The sequence below is a fragment of the Lonchura striata genome, chromosome 4, assembly GCF_046129695.1.
Source record: "Lonchura striata isolate bLonStr1 chromosome 4, bLonStr1.mat, whole genome shotgun sequence".
Lineage (NCBI taxonomy): Eukaryota > Metazoa > Chordata > Aves > Passeriformes > Estrildidae > Lonchura > Lonchura striata.
In genome coordinates this window covers 61,622,553-61,639,401 of record NC_134606.1, presented here as the reverse complement: position 1 = coordinate 61,639,401, position 16,849 = coordinate 61,622,553, and the positions used below count along the sequence as shown (strand labels likewise).

Genomic DNA, 16,849 nt, shown 5'->3' with positions numbered 1-16,849 from the left:
CATTAAGTGAAAAAAGGTGGCAAGAAATTCAGTCATGTGACTTGTACACTTTGTGCAGTGATGGAAACGCAGGGAGGCTCTTTCTTTACCAGTCCACACAGGAGAACTCCTGGAGCAGGGCCTCTGCAACAAGAATTTCACATTAAATTATTAGTTCATGGGATGAGAAAAGCAAATTGACATTGGAGTGCTTTAGCAGCCCAACTCATCTCTATGATTCACAGATTCTTTACATTTCTTTCAAAGTACAGCTGATTCTTGAAAGAATTAATGTAAGAAAAGGCTTCTGCCCATCAGAAGGTGAATGAATGTGGTATTAAATCATCTCAGTCAAAGAGACACAATTAATCTTTAAAAAAAAAATCAAAACAACCCATCACTGATAAGGTACAAATCATCAATTCCAAGAATTCCTGATTTGGTGAACAAATCAAGGAGATGATTTGCTCACCTCAATGATAAAAAATAATCACCAGATGATTTTTTTCATGAGAGCAGATTCCTGCAGCTCTGTTCCTCTACCTCTCAGCTGCACAATCTTCTTTCACATTTGACTGCTATACTGCAATATTCTATATTGTTATCCTATATTGATATCTTGTCTATATCCTAAATTTTTCTGTGAAAAGAGGGAACCCCTTAAGTTCCTATTTAGGACAGTTCCCAATCACAACAGTAACAGCATGTTTTGCTACCTGCCCTCATCCAAGACACACGAGCTACTGCTCAGCCTCCTCCCAGTTTCCCAAACCTGAACTTCTTGTGTCACTGCATGAAAAATCTGAGATTTATTTTCATTTCACATTTTTTTAGTTTTATTATAGAATTTTCTATTTCCTCAGCTTTAAATGTACATTTGTGTTTTAAAGGATATAAGCTCTTGTGTCCCATTTTCCCATACTTACTGCTGGATTTATTAGGAGAACTAATTTGCCCTTTGGAGCACTTACTTAAAAAAATTTTTAAAAATTCCACATTTGTTTCTTTACAATTCTTGCAAACAAGTTTGCCACCAATCTTTGCACTCTTGTGGTTCATGGTCTGTCCCACTCACACAGTGCCAAGGAATCACTGGAGAGGAACAGGGATGCACCAGGATCATGTCTGAAGTGTGCTGTGTCAGCTACTAAATTGCAGTGTGGGATTTTCTGTTTTCCAGGGCAACTCTTGCCCTTACACAAAATAACAGCAGGGGGAAGTAATGCCTCTGTGTGGAGTGATTCTTCTCCACTGGGTACAGAAATACAATGAACTGTTTGCCTCTTGTTTAATAATCATCACAGAAAACCCACTGGCTCTCAAGAGACAGGTTTAGGGTGCTAAAATAAATGCTGTGCACATGATCTGCAGATTTCTCTTCCCCTTCTACCTCAGCCAGACTGTTTATTCAAATCTACTACCTTCACTCAGCTTACTATTCCACTTAGCACTGAATATAATCAAAATAAAAGGCTCATTTCTGCCAGCTGTGCGGGACAAAAATCTTAGAAAAGATTTTGTGCATTGACTGCAAGATTTACACCCCTAATGCCCCTCGAGTTCTGACCTGCCTGCCATGTCCTGGGCTGGAGCCCAGCTACCTTTTGCCCACAACCTCCCTGGTCCAAAAGATTCTAAGGCACTACATTGTCTAAGTAATTACTCCTTTACAGTTGTTAAAATGACAGTATTTTCTGTTTCTTTCAAATGAAAATTTAAACAAAGACTTTAATTTACCACAGCTATAGTTTTCAAGTGAAAAGGTACAGAAGGCATCTGGGAAAACCCCACATGGAACAAAAACAGATGCATTTTATTACTTGGAAACTGAAAAAAAAAAAAAAATCTGAACTATTTTTTTCCATTTACAAGTATTTCTTCATATGCAACTGGCCAGCAGTAAAATCAAGATTCCACTAAACAATCTACAGGCTTTGCAGATGCTTGAGATAGTGTAAAACACAGCCTTAATGCTGCAACATGAAGGGCTAGACCCAAAAACAATCTCAGCAATACTGAGCAGGAGAGGAGGAAAACCCACCAGGAACCCCACACCTTGACAAAAGACATGACAAAGCAGCAGTGAGCCACACTGCTACTGCAGAATGCACAAGTTCCAGGAAAACAAAGGTTATAGAAACACATTCAGAAAGGCTGATGATAGCCAAGGAACAATGATGTTTTTTTGTGATAGAGGTTGCTGAAACTGCAATTAATGTAAGGAAAGCACAGGCTGCCAAAGGGCTATTTTAGTGTTTGGAGAGCAGCACAGGGCTGAGAAAGTGCAATCGACTTTAACTCAGCTGTTTTGCCAAAAATGACATTTGTTTTTGAAAAGGATAAGCCAAGCCAAAGGCAGAACGCAAGCTCATCTATAATCAATAAAAAACTCTTAAAATAAATTAAACACAATTGCAAAATTAGGTTTGGGCAATAAAGACTTGATAATTAAAGAAACTACAACAAAGTACTAATGGAAAAATATTTTTGGCTGTGTTAGCCTGGGGAGCCACTGCCCTGGGCAGAAAGCCAAGCAGGGCAGCCAGCACTTGCTATGGCCCCACATCCTGCCTGGCTTTTGGATGCCCTCCCTGCTGGCATGTTCAACCCCAATTCCATCCCACCCCCAAAATGAACCCTCCCTGCTTTGCCCCAGCCCTGAACCAAGCACAATCCAAGAGTGCATTTCTATGCACAGCACCTGGAACTGCAGCATTTCCAGTGGGTATTAACCAGGTGTCAGAATCCTCTACAGTTTACACAGTGCATGACAAAACCACATCCATTATTAGCAAACATCCCGTGGGCAATGCCTGCTGCAGAACAGACCTGAATCACAAATTGTATCCCAAGAGAGCACAGGGAAGCCAAAACCATTCTTCCAAGGAACAGCTTGGAAAACAAAAAGTGGGAAAAGCCTCCAATGAGAAGTACAAGGCTGTGGCAGAGATCCCCTTGCACAACCAACGAGACACTGGTACCACAGGGCATGAAGTCCTGTGGGATTCCCCGAGGGAAATCCTCCTCACAGCCCTTCAGAAACCAATCCACAAACCAAGCCCTACAACACCTTCATGGCAAACACAGAGCAGGACCCTTCAGCCACCACTTCAGCCTCGTCTCCTGGTTTTCTAATTGACCTCGTTGGACTGCCTGAAACCAACCTGTGGGATGTCCCTGTCAGAGAGGGCTCAGAGCCAGGCTCTGCTGGCTTCAGCCTCCCCTGCATAGGACGTGGGAGGGCACGAGGAACATGTCCCAAGTTGTGATGCTCCTGCCACTCTGAGCATCTACATTTGCACCAGTTTTGGTCATTAAGGAAAGGACAAGGGGTGATAAACAGGGCAGAAAAGGGAACAAGAGACTTCTTGTACAGAAATTCATACCTAAACCTTATTCAGAAGGGAAACACTAAGGCCATTCAGAGAAAAGCTACACTAGAATTTCTCTGCAAGAAGCTGAGAACACAAGGACTCTTGAAACACCTCATAACAAACATTCATTTATTGTTTATTTCCCCCATATGAATCAACCATCTCAGAAATTCCATCACAGACAGGGGAAAAAAAGGTTATATACAAGAGGGACATACATCCCCAAAATAAAATGTACAGATTTATCATGGAAACCAAGAGGGAGGGGAGAGGACAAAACCAAAAACAAGAACATTGCAGTCAGACTTTGACTTTCAGTTACACAAGAGATCTCTAGCTCCATGTAAGTGGGGTTTTCAACTATTAAATAAATGGCATCTTAAAAATAGAATATTTGACAATTTCAACGCATGTATTATTATTTCTTTTAAATAAATATTGCCTGGAAATGATGCTGCTTTGCCACCATAGCTGCCTCTGTTCTTTCTGGGATTAAACAATCACCCCTGGTTTTCCTTGGATTAATGGTTTGCTTCTGAATGGCAAATGCAATTTCCTCCACTGCTACATTTTGATTTCTGCTTTTACTTAATTTTTGTTTTTTAAAGGCCTGAATAGGCCCAGGTGAAAATTATGAGCTTCCTTCCTAACCCTCTGCAGGCCTCTGACCTGGCTCAAGGTTGAAATAAGATGGCTTTTCATAAAATTTCCTATTATTTGAACAGTCTTTCTCTGTGTCCCAAAACTAAATCCAGCTTCCTACTGTGGAGCTTGGGAGTGATGCTCCCACAGATTGCTTTAGAACTGAGAGCCCCCAAAGAGTTCCCCACACCTGTGACACAAACTGCCTGTGATGTTCTTCCCCTCAAAGCCCAGGGGAGTTTGTCCTGGGAATGGGAGCAGTCCTCACACAACCACTTCTGCCCAGCAGCAAGGACCTCTCCTGGCAGCAGGGAGGGACGTGGATGCACACAGAAGGAAAGTACCAGGAGACCCCTGGCCCTGCTGCTCCTTATGCTATCCCCTAACACTCTGCTATGGTTCCTGCAGGCTCCCACAGTGGTTTCCAGGTTCAATAAAGCTTTCATCTTTCCTCCTCCTCCCCAGCTGGTGATCCTAGAAATAGCTTTGTCTGAAGACAAAGTCCAAAGTTGGCATCGATCCACCAGTCTGGGATCAAGTTCCAAAGTGCACATCAGCCTCCAGACTGGCTGCCCATCCCCACACTTCCTGAGAACAAAACAGTTAATGCTGAGCCCTTCTCTGACCCTGCTTACTCTGAGCAGTCACTGCTCCAGGAGACAGGAGTGCAAGCAAAGCTTGATAGGTAAAATGGGGACAGGGGACATGGATCTTCCTTCCACTTGTTAGGACAGCGCATCCCTGAAATGCTCTGAGGCTTTTAACAAAGTGAATGTAAAAGGCCAATCCCTTCAAGGTGAAGAAAGGCACAGCCATGATCCTGGTGGTCCTGCACTGCCAGGGAAGGTGACAGGAGAGCTCCCCTCTGCTCGGGACCAGCACACTCCCATCACCTTCTCCCAGAACCAAGAAGAGCCCAAGCTTCCCCGTGACAGGGGCCACTTCTACAGAAACTACTTTTGGAAATGCAAACCTTTTGTTGCTATTTATTCACTGTCCATTTTCATGAGCCTTAAACCCATGAGCAGGTATTTTACAAAGGGGGACTTCTGCACATCTACAGACCTGTTCCTCCCTAATAGTGAACTTATGTGGAAAAGGGAGCTAATTCTTTCCCATAAACACAATTATTTTGGGATACTATCCTTCTCTTCTCCAGTCCCATGGGCCAATGAGAGAGAGGGCGAGGGATGTGAGAGGGGACCAGCGGGCTAAGGCACACTATTGAGTATGAGGACGGCAGGATGCTGCTGTCACACCACAAGGAATCTTTGGGTAGAGAAGGGTGTCATCTCACTGAATACACAAATGCCAGGGGTGCTGCCTTCACTGATACGAGAAAAACAATGTTGGGAAACAGCTCATTATTCCTTTTCTTGTTCCCTTGAGAGGTTTTTAAGTCACTGGGTCCATCCTATAACATGGCTGAGAGAACACATGAGTTGTCTCCCACATGAAGAAGACCCTACTTTGGTACAAATCCTGCTCTTAGATATTCACCAAGACCTTCAATGGTTTCAGGCAAATATCCAAATGCAAAATTTATCTTATGTTCCACATTCAGCCACTTAATCCCTCCTTAACCACAAGCAATTCCTTCCTATGGAAGTTCTAGAACAATGTCCAATCAATTACAGTGAACCAGTGCAGCTTTCCACCCCCACCCACCAAAATGACAAAACATCAGCCCCACAAAGAATCCTCATGGTGACATTTCTCAGCAAAGAGGCAGAGCTATTCCAAAAACACCACGTTGTTTTGCCACCCCAGCTGTGTTTGGCTTGCAAGGCTAGAGCTGAGCCAGCCCCTCAGTAACACAGCTGGAGTGCCCAGGGCATGGATGTGCACGACAGCACAGCAAGGAGGACCAAACCAGTGATGACTTGAAAAGAAAACTTGCTGCACTGAAGGCAGTGGCTTCCTCAGTTTTGTCAGGTGGCTGGCAAAAGCAGGAGGGTGAGGTTGGGAAGCAGGCAGAGCAGATCCTTTTGGTGCTTTTCCTGTAACATAATGCTGTTCGGTGCTTGATAAGGTTGCTACTTGCTCTCTGAGGAACAAAGACACCAATGATTGCATCTGTGCTTGCAAAAGCAACTCCTCTGGCATGTTGTCTGGGCACACAACTGCTGCAGACTGTGGGATGTTGCATAACCACCTCTGGAGGCAGATTTCCTTCTTGTCAGCATCATGTGCAATTAATGTCCTGCTGGTTATTTGTAAAAGAAATGTTTATAGACCATCAATACATCAGGCCATTCAGACAATTCATTGCACTTCATCATTTTAAAGGAAGGTGCCATCCTCTGTCTCTTCTTTTTCAAGGTAGCAAAGTGCTACCCTAGAAAAACACAGTTCAAGGGTTTTCCAGTGTAGCCAGATAACTTCCAACTTTATTTAAAATACTTTCCCTTGCAGGTGCTCTGTATTGAACAATTAAAACAAAAATTATACTGTTTCTGAGGCTTCAAAAGTGCAAAAAAACTTCAAGGTATTTAACCACCTGGAGAACCAGTTAAGGCATATTTGCTTCCAGTCTCAGCCACTGTAATCCCTGTCTGATGTAGTGTACCAGGTCTGTCAGGCTACTGGTCAGTGCCAGAGTACTTGTCGCTCTGCTGAGTTCAGCAAAAAACTCTGAGGAAAAAAGGGAGAGAGAGAGAGAGAAAAGATTTGGTTGGTTTCATACACCAGGCACACCTGACAGGTGAGAAGTGAGAGCAGCAACACACAGTCAGCTGGCCAGTCCTGTTAAACAGTGCTAGTGCAAACAGCTCAGCAGTGTCACAGGGCTGGGAAGGATGACAAGCACAGCAGGCAAGGCAGGCAACAGGAAAACATTTACACACACTGAGACATCTCCTCACATCCTGACTTTAAAGGACACAGAGACTCTGTGGTAGGGTAGCAAAAGTTTGGGTGTTTGCATTACAGTCCCTGCTTCAAGTTTCTCCTAAATTCTAAACAGGATAAATTTGAGTGTCTTCCTGAGCAGCACCCAGAAACACATACAGCTGTGGTCCCTTTCTTTCATCCATCCTCAAACCTTGGAGACGTCAGGATTTCTCTATTTGTGTAGTTTGCCAGGCTATATACAGCTCTGGTTTGGATTGCTTATAGCCAAGCATGTCAGGCAGATCTCACATTCCTCCCATCCCACCACCTCCAGGCATCCCACTCCTCCTCCTGCACAGGAGGAGGCTCTGGCAGCACACCTGACCCTGCTGTGAGGGGCTGGCAGGCTGTAAGCCCTGCTCTCTGCTGGAAATCATCTGTGCAGGTGACCAGGAGCTGTGGGAAATTCTCACACCTATTCCTTTGCAGCCACCTTTCCAAGATATTCCTGCAAGACCTGCCTCCCACTGACACAGGCCCAGTCCCTCACTCTTCAGCTCAAACATGATGCTAAATACCTTTTCAGAAACTGGTAATTTTCAGCTCTCCTTTTTGATACCCAAAGATTGAAGCTAGAGGTGGGAAAATTCTGCTTGGCTGTGCAAGGAGCTCTTCAAAAGCAGAGTGCACAACACTTCATTTCTAATACTTGCCAATGCAGAAGGAGAGAACACATTCCCTCTGATTTTCCTGCTTTTGTTTACAGAATCCATGCCCTCATGGGGAACAGAAGGAACTGAAAGCCCCTGTCTGAGCAAACAGAAGATAACCTGATCTGTCACTGCATCATGTGAAAGGAAAGGGACTTCACATCCATGCCTGCAGCCTCAGCTTGTCCTTGCAGGGAGAGACCAGAGCATGAAGACAGCCTGTTACAGCCTTATGATCCAAAGTGCTGCTCTGAATTACAGTGAGGAGCTGGCACCTGTCAGGGGACCCTGCAGAAGGCACTTCAGCCCTGCACCAGTGACTTGGACAGCACTTACAGCTCTCTGCTTTCCAATAGCTTAGGACTTCCCTGCTTATAAGATCTTGATAGCTAAAGGCTGCTGCTTTCTTCCTCTTCTTATGCCCTATGAATTGCATAAAAGAATCAAGGATGTGGCCTTTTTGAATAATTTTGCATTTTCACTCTCTGTACCCCTTTGTATATTACACTGATTATCAGTAATCCAGTTCTGACATGCTTCCAACTGTCCTGAACAGTACACCACCAGCAAGCTTACATGAGTATTTACTAGTCTCCTGCACAGATCCACTCCCTACAGAGTATTTAGTACCCCAGTCATCATCCCCCTACTTCAGGAACCAGCCACACAGAGCACGTTTTGAATTTAGTCTTGACTGATGCAAGGCTGTGCTCAGGCCCTCCCACACATTTTCCTCCATGACTCACTCCTCTGGCTTATTAGCACCATCCACTGCTTCTATGGGACAGTCTTTTATCAGCCTTTTGAGGGCAGAATCGAAAATGCCACACATTAACTGCTTCTGCAAGCACAGATTTGCTCAAAGGTGACTTGGAAAGCCTTTTGATTTTCAGCAACTGCCTCATTAGTATGAGGATTTTTACAGCCTTCCAACAGTTCAGCCAAACACATTGTGCTTATTTTCTTTTGCAAGTTTGCCAACAGGTCATGGCAATGCATCTCTTCACCCACACTGGCTCACAAAACTTCGTGTTGTGTGGAAAATGACACTGCTGAGGCCATGTGGGATGACAAGGTCACAGGCTGGACTGCACCAACCCTGTGGCTTTTGTGTATTCATCACTGCTTGAACCAAAGGACAATACAACATTTTTAACAACAAAACTGTAAAATAAAATTTTGCAGTAATTCTAGGAATTGCTGCTGGCAAATACTGGGCACTTGCCCAGCAAGGACTCAAATTCAAGTGCTGCTCAGCTTCTCTGTTAGGCAGAGAAGCCAGCTTCACCACTTTCAAGACAAAATGACCTGGAAATTTGACAAAAACTAAAACACAAGGCTACAGGCCAAAATGATAGTTTTAAACAAAGCAAACTAACTCCGAAAAGCCCAGTGCCCCAAAGGGAAAGACAGAAAACACCCAAACCCCTTATGCTTCTTGTGTTGGCTGGTTTCCTGCACTTGACACCCTCATCCCTTAAGCTCTTGGACATTTGAGGATGCCAAGAAAACCTTTTAATGGGAACACTCATCAATATGTCACCATCAAGTATCTCTGCCAATATGCTCTGGCAGAGATATTCAACATATTTCATGCTTTGAACTTTAGGACTAGTGCTTGCTGCACTGAGTGTCAGGACTGAAGCAAATACACACAACCAAGAGACAGAAAAGACTTACCTTTATTCTTTCTGGCCAGTGCATCAGCCTTTTCCCAAATTTCATATGCATGGAGGATATAGGAAGTGATATTGACATAGGAGGAGGTGACACTGGAGATATGACAGGAGACAGTGACAGTAGAGCCAGTGCTGTTGCCAATGCTGCTGTGGCCAACACCATTGCTATCATTTGATCCCGGCTGAGAACTCACAGATCCAGCAGGAGAGGGTATTGGAGAAAGAGGAGAAGGCAAGCCTGTGCTTCTGCAGCAGAAAAGAAACACCATCATGAACATTCAGCTTCAGAGCTAAACATCTTTCCACAAGGCTGCCTCATGCCAGGAGCTATCTGGTGTCACCCAGGCCTGCAGCATGGAGTGGACTGCTGAAAAGTGAGATGTGTTCAGCTACAGCACAAGCAATTGTACTTTGAAGGCAAGGCCAAGTTTTTGAAAGTGATTTAGAAGGACTCTACTCAACAAGAGAAAATGTGGGACCAGACACCGAAAAGGGACACCCATCCATCTTCCAAACTCTACACCTCCTTGTGAAAGTCTTCACCAGATTACCCAAGTGTTTTCCCTAATGCCTTCCAAATCAGGCATACTGAAGCTCCCCTCCTGAGGAGGCTGGAGCTTTTGGCAGCTCCTTAGAGCAGCCAGGTCAGCCTACACACATTTATTTATAGGCCCAGGGCAGATAAATGTGGTCACCCGGCTGCATTCCAGACACAGCCTGGCTCATCACACCCCCACCACTTCAACCAACCTAATTTTAGTCACTGGTATGACAGGGCTTCCACCACTGCTCTCAAGAGACCATTTACTTCTCAATGAACTATCCTGTGCAAGATGGCCACAAAAAATGTAACTGGAATCAGCATCACTGTCAAAGTCCAAAAAACCTTCTCTTGGCCAAAAATTTTGGAAGACAAAAAAATCTTTCATTTCCTGTCTGTCACATGAAATGACCACAGAACACAGAAAAGCTCTTACTCATTGTTTTTGAAACACAGAATCATGACAACAAATTTTTAAATCTTACCTTGCAACACCTGGAGAAGGTGCTTGTATTACTCTGAAATTACTCTGCAGCAAGGAATAAAAGTCTAGTTAGTTTTGGATTGTTCAGCTGACATCAGTAACTACCACAGCCAGGCATCCAGCTGGCAGCTTAGTGATACCTGTGCCCTACCTTGAAGTGGTCATTTAGGAGCCTGGAATACCTCATTGCAGTGTCCTTTTTGTAACCAAACATTGCCATGTGCAGAATGGACTGGCAGCGCATGCTGTGGACAGAAACACACCAGAGTGTCAGTCTTCGTGCCCAGCCCTCATCAGCCGTGAGGGATGGAGGCAGACACAACTTAGTTCTACTGGAAGGTCAAGAAAGCTCAAAATTTCTCCTCCTTCTGATCATGATGAAAAAAGACTTTGTGGAAAAAAAAAAATTAAAAAAAAATTAAAAAAAAAATTAAAAAAAAAAAGGGAAAGAAAGGAAGGGCCTTCTCTGGTCTTTCATATAAACAGGTGCCCAGGCTCTCAAAGGTGCCAAAGGCTGAGTAAGTCCCCATCCAGAAGTGCCTCATCCATGTTCAGCTACAGTTTCACTTACACAGCTCAAACATGGGCAGCCAAATCACATTCTTTCACCTTAGGTGAAAGCCCTTATGTGCTCTCAAGTTACCAGAAGATCAAATTTTAAAGCCTGTGCCTTCTACATGTGGTCCCTTGTGATCTCCCAGCTTACTTTAGAGATATTTCAATTCATTCTGGTTTTCATATTGGGGTTTTTTTCTGTTCCTTTATATTGTTTATTTTCCTTGCATAACTCTAACTCCCATTTAACTCATTCCTTCCCCCCAGAAGCAATAGATCTTTCCCTCAGTTTCAAAGCAGTGCACAAAGGAACAGAAGCACAGTTACTCACCGTAACACAGCAAAGATTTTTCCGTGTGAAGAGACTGAGGAGTCTGCAAATGGTTTCAAAGTCATAACGAATCTAGGGAAACAAAATAAACAGGAACTTGTCAGCCACCAGAGCACTCTGAAGCCCCACAGTTAATGAAATAACAGTGCATGCCATTATCTTAAAAACAGTTGGAAAGTCAGGAAATCTGCCCTGAGTCCTTAGTCCTGGCACAAGGAACATTATAAGATCTTGAGCAGAGGACTGTGTGTCAAAATGCCCTCCTCTCCAAACATGCCAAACTGTCACACTCTGAAAGCCACTTACTTGATGAGAACTATGGTGTCACTGAATATGCTGTAAGCTGATTTTGGTTCCAGCACATCTGATTCCAAGGCAATCCCATATTCAATGAATAAAAGGGCAGCCTCCAGGTACTGAAAGGCCTTTCCAGTCTTGTCGGTCTATTGGGAAGAAAATTCTCACATTTTTACTAAGACAGAACACAATTCTCGCAAACATACTTCAATTTTCTTTTCTTTCTAGTTAGGCAGGATTTGAAGAAAGAAGATTTCAGTTTGGCCTCTGGGTGAAAACCAAAGGGTTCTCAACAGAACCCTTAATGTGATCACAGTCTTCAGCTTTGTGTGCTCCATTTCTCTCTCTTTGCTCAATGGTTTTCTTGAGTAATTTATTATCTTCATTTTTTTTATACTGTTGTCCGGTCTTGGAGATTTGCCTCACAGGGGGATTTCCCACTGCAGTATTCTCTCACTTCATTTTCACAGGTAAACAGAAGGTAGCCAATGGACATTATCTGAATGAGATAATTATCTGCCATAATTAGCAAAGCAATATGTTCACTTGTGCACACTGTTAAACTGCATAGAGCAGAGAAAATCAGATCTGCCAAGGCCACTTCCAAGTCTCGGTCACCAGAACCTCAATAACTGCCAGGATCCTGACTTTCCTGATTTTTTAAACTGTTTTAAAACAAGCTGTTCCATCTGTTCTCCAAGGATGCCTTTGTAACTCTTAGCAAAGCTAACCCTTTACAATGTCAGTTCTGAATCTCATTCTCTAGATGTGTTTGCTTCCAAGAGAAACAGCTGAACATCTGGTAAATAAAGACAGCCTCCCAACACATGACTGAACACACTCCATGTATGGAGTATGGAAGTCATGGTAGCCAGTGAACCTCATTCCCACACACACAGGTACCAGGGCTGAGTGCAGGAGCTGGTCAGCATTCCCAGCACAAGGTCAAGACTCACCATTGCATCAGCTTTGTGCTTCAGCCTCTGGGCCTGTTCAATGTAGTATTCCTTTGAATGTTGCCTGAATTGGGGACAGAGAGGAAAAACAAATGAAAAAGGGTAGGATAATTAACAGTTTTACTTTCTTATTTAGAGGATGCTATGGGTTGATTGATTTCTTAAAAAAATATATGTTGGAATAATATTGAAAATTTACATTTAGAAATAAAAATCTGCCAGAGATTGGGCTTCTATGGGAACAAGTTAAACTTCCATTTCCATGGAAATACAGTAGTTACATCATCTGTCATTCCTCAAGTACAGACCCATAAATAAATGTTAATTGAAACAAAGTAAATTTGGCAGTTAACACACACTTATCTGAGACCAAAACTTGTATTCAAGTTACTTGCTTACAAGAGAGAAGGTCCCTAACTTCCAGAAAAGCTTCCCTCAAACCAAAACTGTTGTAAAACTGCTTTCTTGTAAGCGTTTACTTTGTGATGGGTAGGCATGAGAAGGCAGTACAGGGCAGATCTCACACACGTCTCCCCGTCTCTTTCCTCCCAAAAAACTGCTCATGAAAAAGCAGAAGCAAGGGTAACCTCGTGGCCAGCTTTGCCTCATGCCTTCAGAAAGTAAAGATGAGGGGTGTCAAACAAAAACTTACTTTTCAAACTTGAGCAGAGGTCTCCTTGGCTTAGAGGTACCATTTGGCAAAGAAGGCACTGGGAAAGGCTTTGTGACATCACCTGCAAATCCCTGAAAAAGGACAGAGATAAAGCTGGTTAGAGATATACCTAAACCAATTCCAAAGCCCAGTTTTCCTAAATTTCATGTGAAAATGTTTATCTGTCCCCCAAGCCTAGTCTATCCTCCAGGCTCTCTTCCTCAGCAACCCCTGCTAGCTTCTCATGCCTACCACCATTCAAACTTCTCCCAAGCTCACAGAAATTCAGCAGCAGGTTTCCTTGCACAATGACTAAGAGAGCAGTGAGGCTGCAAGCAGCACAGTTTTCATGTCCTCTGGCTAAGACAGAATGATAAGATCTAGTCACACTTATTTCCACCTTCACCACAATTCCTGATTCCCCATTACTATGTACAGGGAAGAGGAAAAAGTAAGCAGTTAGAGCCAGCTAATACAGTGTCCACAGTCTGGCTTAACACACACAGAGCAACATCCCAGACCACACACCTGAGCCTCCAGTAAACAGCCATGTAATCAAATTTTGTAACCCAGAAATGTAAAGAACCAGCTGCAAGGATCATGAACCATTTTGTAAACAAGCTATAAAAGCGTATACCTGGGTTGTAGTCAATGCCACAGGTTGCTCGTTTCCTTATCTTTAAGCAATCTCCTCTTTCTTTTTATAAGCACAGTTATTTTTACACCAGTACTGTATTAGCAGTTGCCTACAATCTGAAATGGTAATTAGCATAAACATGATTCTCATGCCTTAGGAATTTACAGAGTATGTTTCTGAAGAGAATCACACAGCACCCAGGTTGGAGGAAACATCCCACCAGTTATCCTGGATACCTACTTTGGTGCCCTTCGACAGTTCTGTACGATTTCCCTCCACTTTCCTGTGCTTGGCAAACAAAGGATCCTTGTGGTTGCTCTTCTTGGCAGGGTTATCCATAGCAGGCAGCTCATCAGTCTCATTTCTGGGTCTCTTTTGGGTCATCTTGGCTGACTTTGGGGCAGGTTGTGCAGCAGACACGGCTGGCAGTGGTGGGAGCACATCTTTCTTCTGGGTTTCAGATGAAGCTTTTGATGCTCTGGAGATTGGAAGCAAATTCATCATTATGATGTACATACAATGTAGGGATTTTTTACAAACTTAGTTAAATCATGTGCCAATTCTGTTTAAACTCCTCCAGAAGTGTGAGATGACTTGTTAATACAAAGAATTCAACAAAAGTGAAACGAAACTTCAGGGGCTTCACTGTATTTTAGACAGCAAGCCTTCACCTACCATCAACATGCAAGCAAGCTTCTTTTCAAGTAGGAATAAGTCTCAGAACTTGTCCTTGGAGCAAACACTTGTAACCAAAACATCAGGACATTGCAAAAAAAGCATGCCTCCAATACAGCCCCTTTTCACTCAATGAGGGAGGTGATTACAGTGACTAAAATCCCTGGAATAAGTCACCCAACAAGACAGATGAACCGTAGCACTGCCTGCCTCTCTCCCTTTTGGTAGATGGTCTTTTCTGTGGTCAGAGATACTCACCCTGACACTTGATCCTGATCCTTGATAGCATTAGGCTGAGTTCCTCCTTTAAGACTTGCTATATCAACTAGACAACACTCACAAAGCTGAGAGAGGCTTAAAACGCTATGCTTTTAAATGGCAGAGATTATTACATTTCATAACATTGGATTTCTGATCATCTGAACTTAGGGTGAGCAGCCCTAAGTAGCAACAAATAGTTCTAAATTTTGTTTCACCACTGTTCATTTACAAATTTTTATACGGTCTCTCAAAGTTTCCAAGAAAACACTGAGCAGGGAATCCCAGCTCGTGGACTGCAACATCAGAAGAGGAAGAAATGAAGTTTAACCCAGTGAGGACAGGGAGGTGTGATGGTGCACATCCTGCCTCATTCTGTTGTGCATGGGACAATCCTCTCCCCTCTATCACCACACACTTTTCCCATGGTTTGGTCCCTACTCACATTGCAACACATGCTCCCAAGTTTCTCCACCTTGGCACAGCTGATCACAGAGCACAGAACCATCACCCTCTCCTCAAAAATGCATCCTATCCTTCCACTCCAAAAGCCAGAACATGACTCAGGAACTCATTTTCACTGAAAAAAAGGGAGGAATAAGCCGCAGAACTAAAGCTCTTGCATTACTACCACAGTTCAAAAATCTCTGCATGCCACTAAATGGTGCCAATTCCTCAGAGCTTCCAGGGTGCGTCAGTGTTTTCTCTTCACCAAAGCAGTTTACTCCTATTGTCAGGACACAAATCTCAACACTACATCCCAATCCAAGCCAACACCTCAAATTCAAGCCACAAGCAAGCAGGAATTGAATGCAGCAGCCCATGACTGAGGCATGAGTCTCCCCTCTCAGGAACACTGCCCAGTTGGAAACAAGCTCTTGGAAGAGCTCACTGGAGCAAAGGGCTAGCCAGAATGCTGGCAGTGCTCTGGTATGCAAATTACAGGGGAAGCTCCAGCAGAGCTACTAGAAGCACTGCAAATGCTACACTGGGAAAAAGGAGGAATTCCTGGTCACAAAGGCCACCTGAAATTCCAGACAGTCAGGACTCAAAAGACACATTGGTTTTGTGTCCATTGAGTCACTCAGAAAAACAAGACAAAGACAACAGGATGACTTTAGTGGAGAAAGGAGATGCTCACTGCCCTTAGCCACCCACATCTACAGAGCTGCTTTCTGGACTGGTTGCTTCCAGGATGTAAAGGCAAATCTGCTGTAGATTAGGTTTCAGAAGGAACATTACATTAGAAGCAAACTCGTGACTTTAAGAACAGGAGATACAGTGCCTTGATCTTAGCTGCTTAGGAAAGACTTGGATTGATGCATCCTTCTGCCATTCCACCACTGCATACTCACTTCAATTTACTGGAGTCTTTGTTAGCTGAAGACTGCAGTGATTTGGGTTTTTTTTCTGATTTCATTTTCTTCCTATCAGTCTCCTCCTTCACTCCCCTCTAATAGGAAGGAAAAAAAAAAGGAAACATAAAATTACTCAGGTTTTCAAAGTTCACATAAAATATAGACCAACACAGCTAAGTTTGATTGAGTTTGGTTAAAAGAAGAAAATATATCTTATTGGAACAAACAAATTGCAAACCCACAGCACAGAAGATACAGATTGCAAGCTCATTGACAAGTTACCTAAAATGACATTTTATCTAATTTTGCTTGGATAGATTAATTGCTTTGTAGTGGCAGGGGTGGAACTGCTAAACCTGTTGCTAACAATAATCAAAAGCAAGGCACTTTCACATGAGATACTCCACAGAGGTACTGCAGATGTGCAGGGGGTTTGGTTTTTATCACCAAGATGCTGAAGTAGGTGAAATTTTAAAGTACTGGCAATCTGGGGACTCCAGAGCTGGATGCAGCACTGCAGGTGGGGTCTCACCAGAGAGGAGTAGAGGGGCAGAATCCCCTTCCCCAGCCTCCTGACCACACATCTTTGGAAGCAGCCCAGGACATGTTTGGCTTTCTGGGCTGCAAGCACACACTGCTGGGTCGTGTCCAGCCTCTCATCCAGCAGAACGTCCAGGTCCTTCTCTGCCGGCCTGCTCCCAGTGAGTTCTTCTCCCAGCCTGTACTCTGGGACACAGCCAGCCTTGTGCCACTCACAGGGGTGTTCTGTGACACGGAGTCTGTCTCTGGCAGGGTGCTCAGGACAAGGCTCCAGCACTGAGATCACATCCTTACACTGTGTTCCAGGTTCCCCAGTGCCACAGAAGCAGTGTCTGACAGCTGTACCTGA

General features: G+C 43.7%; 1 protein-coding gene across 2 annotated transcripts in view; it reads right to left on the bottom strand.

Annotated features, from left to right (window-relative positions):
• Positions 1 to 3,468: 3,468 nt before the first annotated feature.
• AFF1 (ALF transcription elongation factor 1) overlaps positions 3,469 to 16,849 on the bottom strand; it is a 67,987-nt gene continuing 54,606 nt past the window's right edge. For both annotated transcript variants that reach the window (XM_021549218.3, XM_021549219.3), the window contains exons 12-21: positions 15,958 to 16,055; positions 13,910 to 14,147; positions 13,033 to 13,124; positions 12,381 to 12,444; positions 11,434 to 11,570; positions 11,128 to 11,199; positions 10,393 to 10,486; positions 10,243 to 10,286; positions 9,218 to 9,462; positions 3,469 to 6,629 (exon numbers count right to left, since the gene is read on the bottom strand). In XM_021549218.3, coding sequence (XP_021404893.2) covers positions 6,508 to 6,629; positions 9,218 to 9,462; positions 10,243 to 10,286; positions 10,393 to 10,486; positions 11,128 to 11,199; positions 11,434 to 11,570; positions 12,381 to 12,444; positions 13,033 to 13,124; positions 13,910 to 14,147; positions 15,958 to 16,055 — 1,206 coding nt within the window. In that variant the 3' untranslated portion in view covers positions 3,469 to 6,507. The remainder of the gene's footprint in view (positions 6,630 to 9,217; positions 9,463 to 10,242; positions 10,287 to 10,392; positions 10,487 to 11,127; positions 11,200 to 11,433; positions 11,571 to 12,380; positions 12,445 to 13,032; positions 13,125 to 13,909; positions 14,148 to 15,957; positions 16,056 to 16,849) is intronic.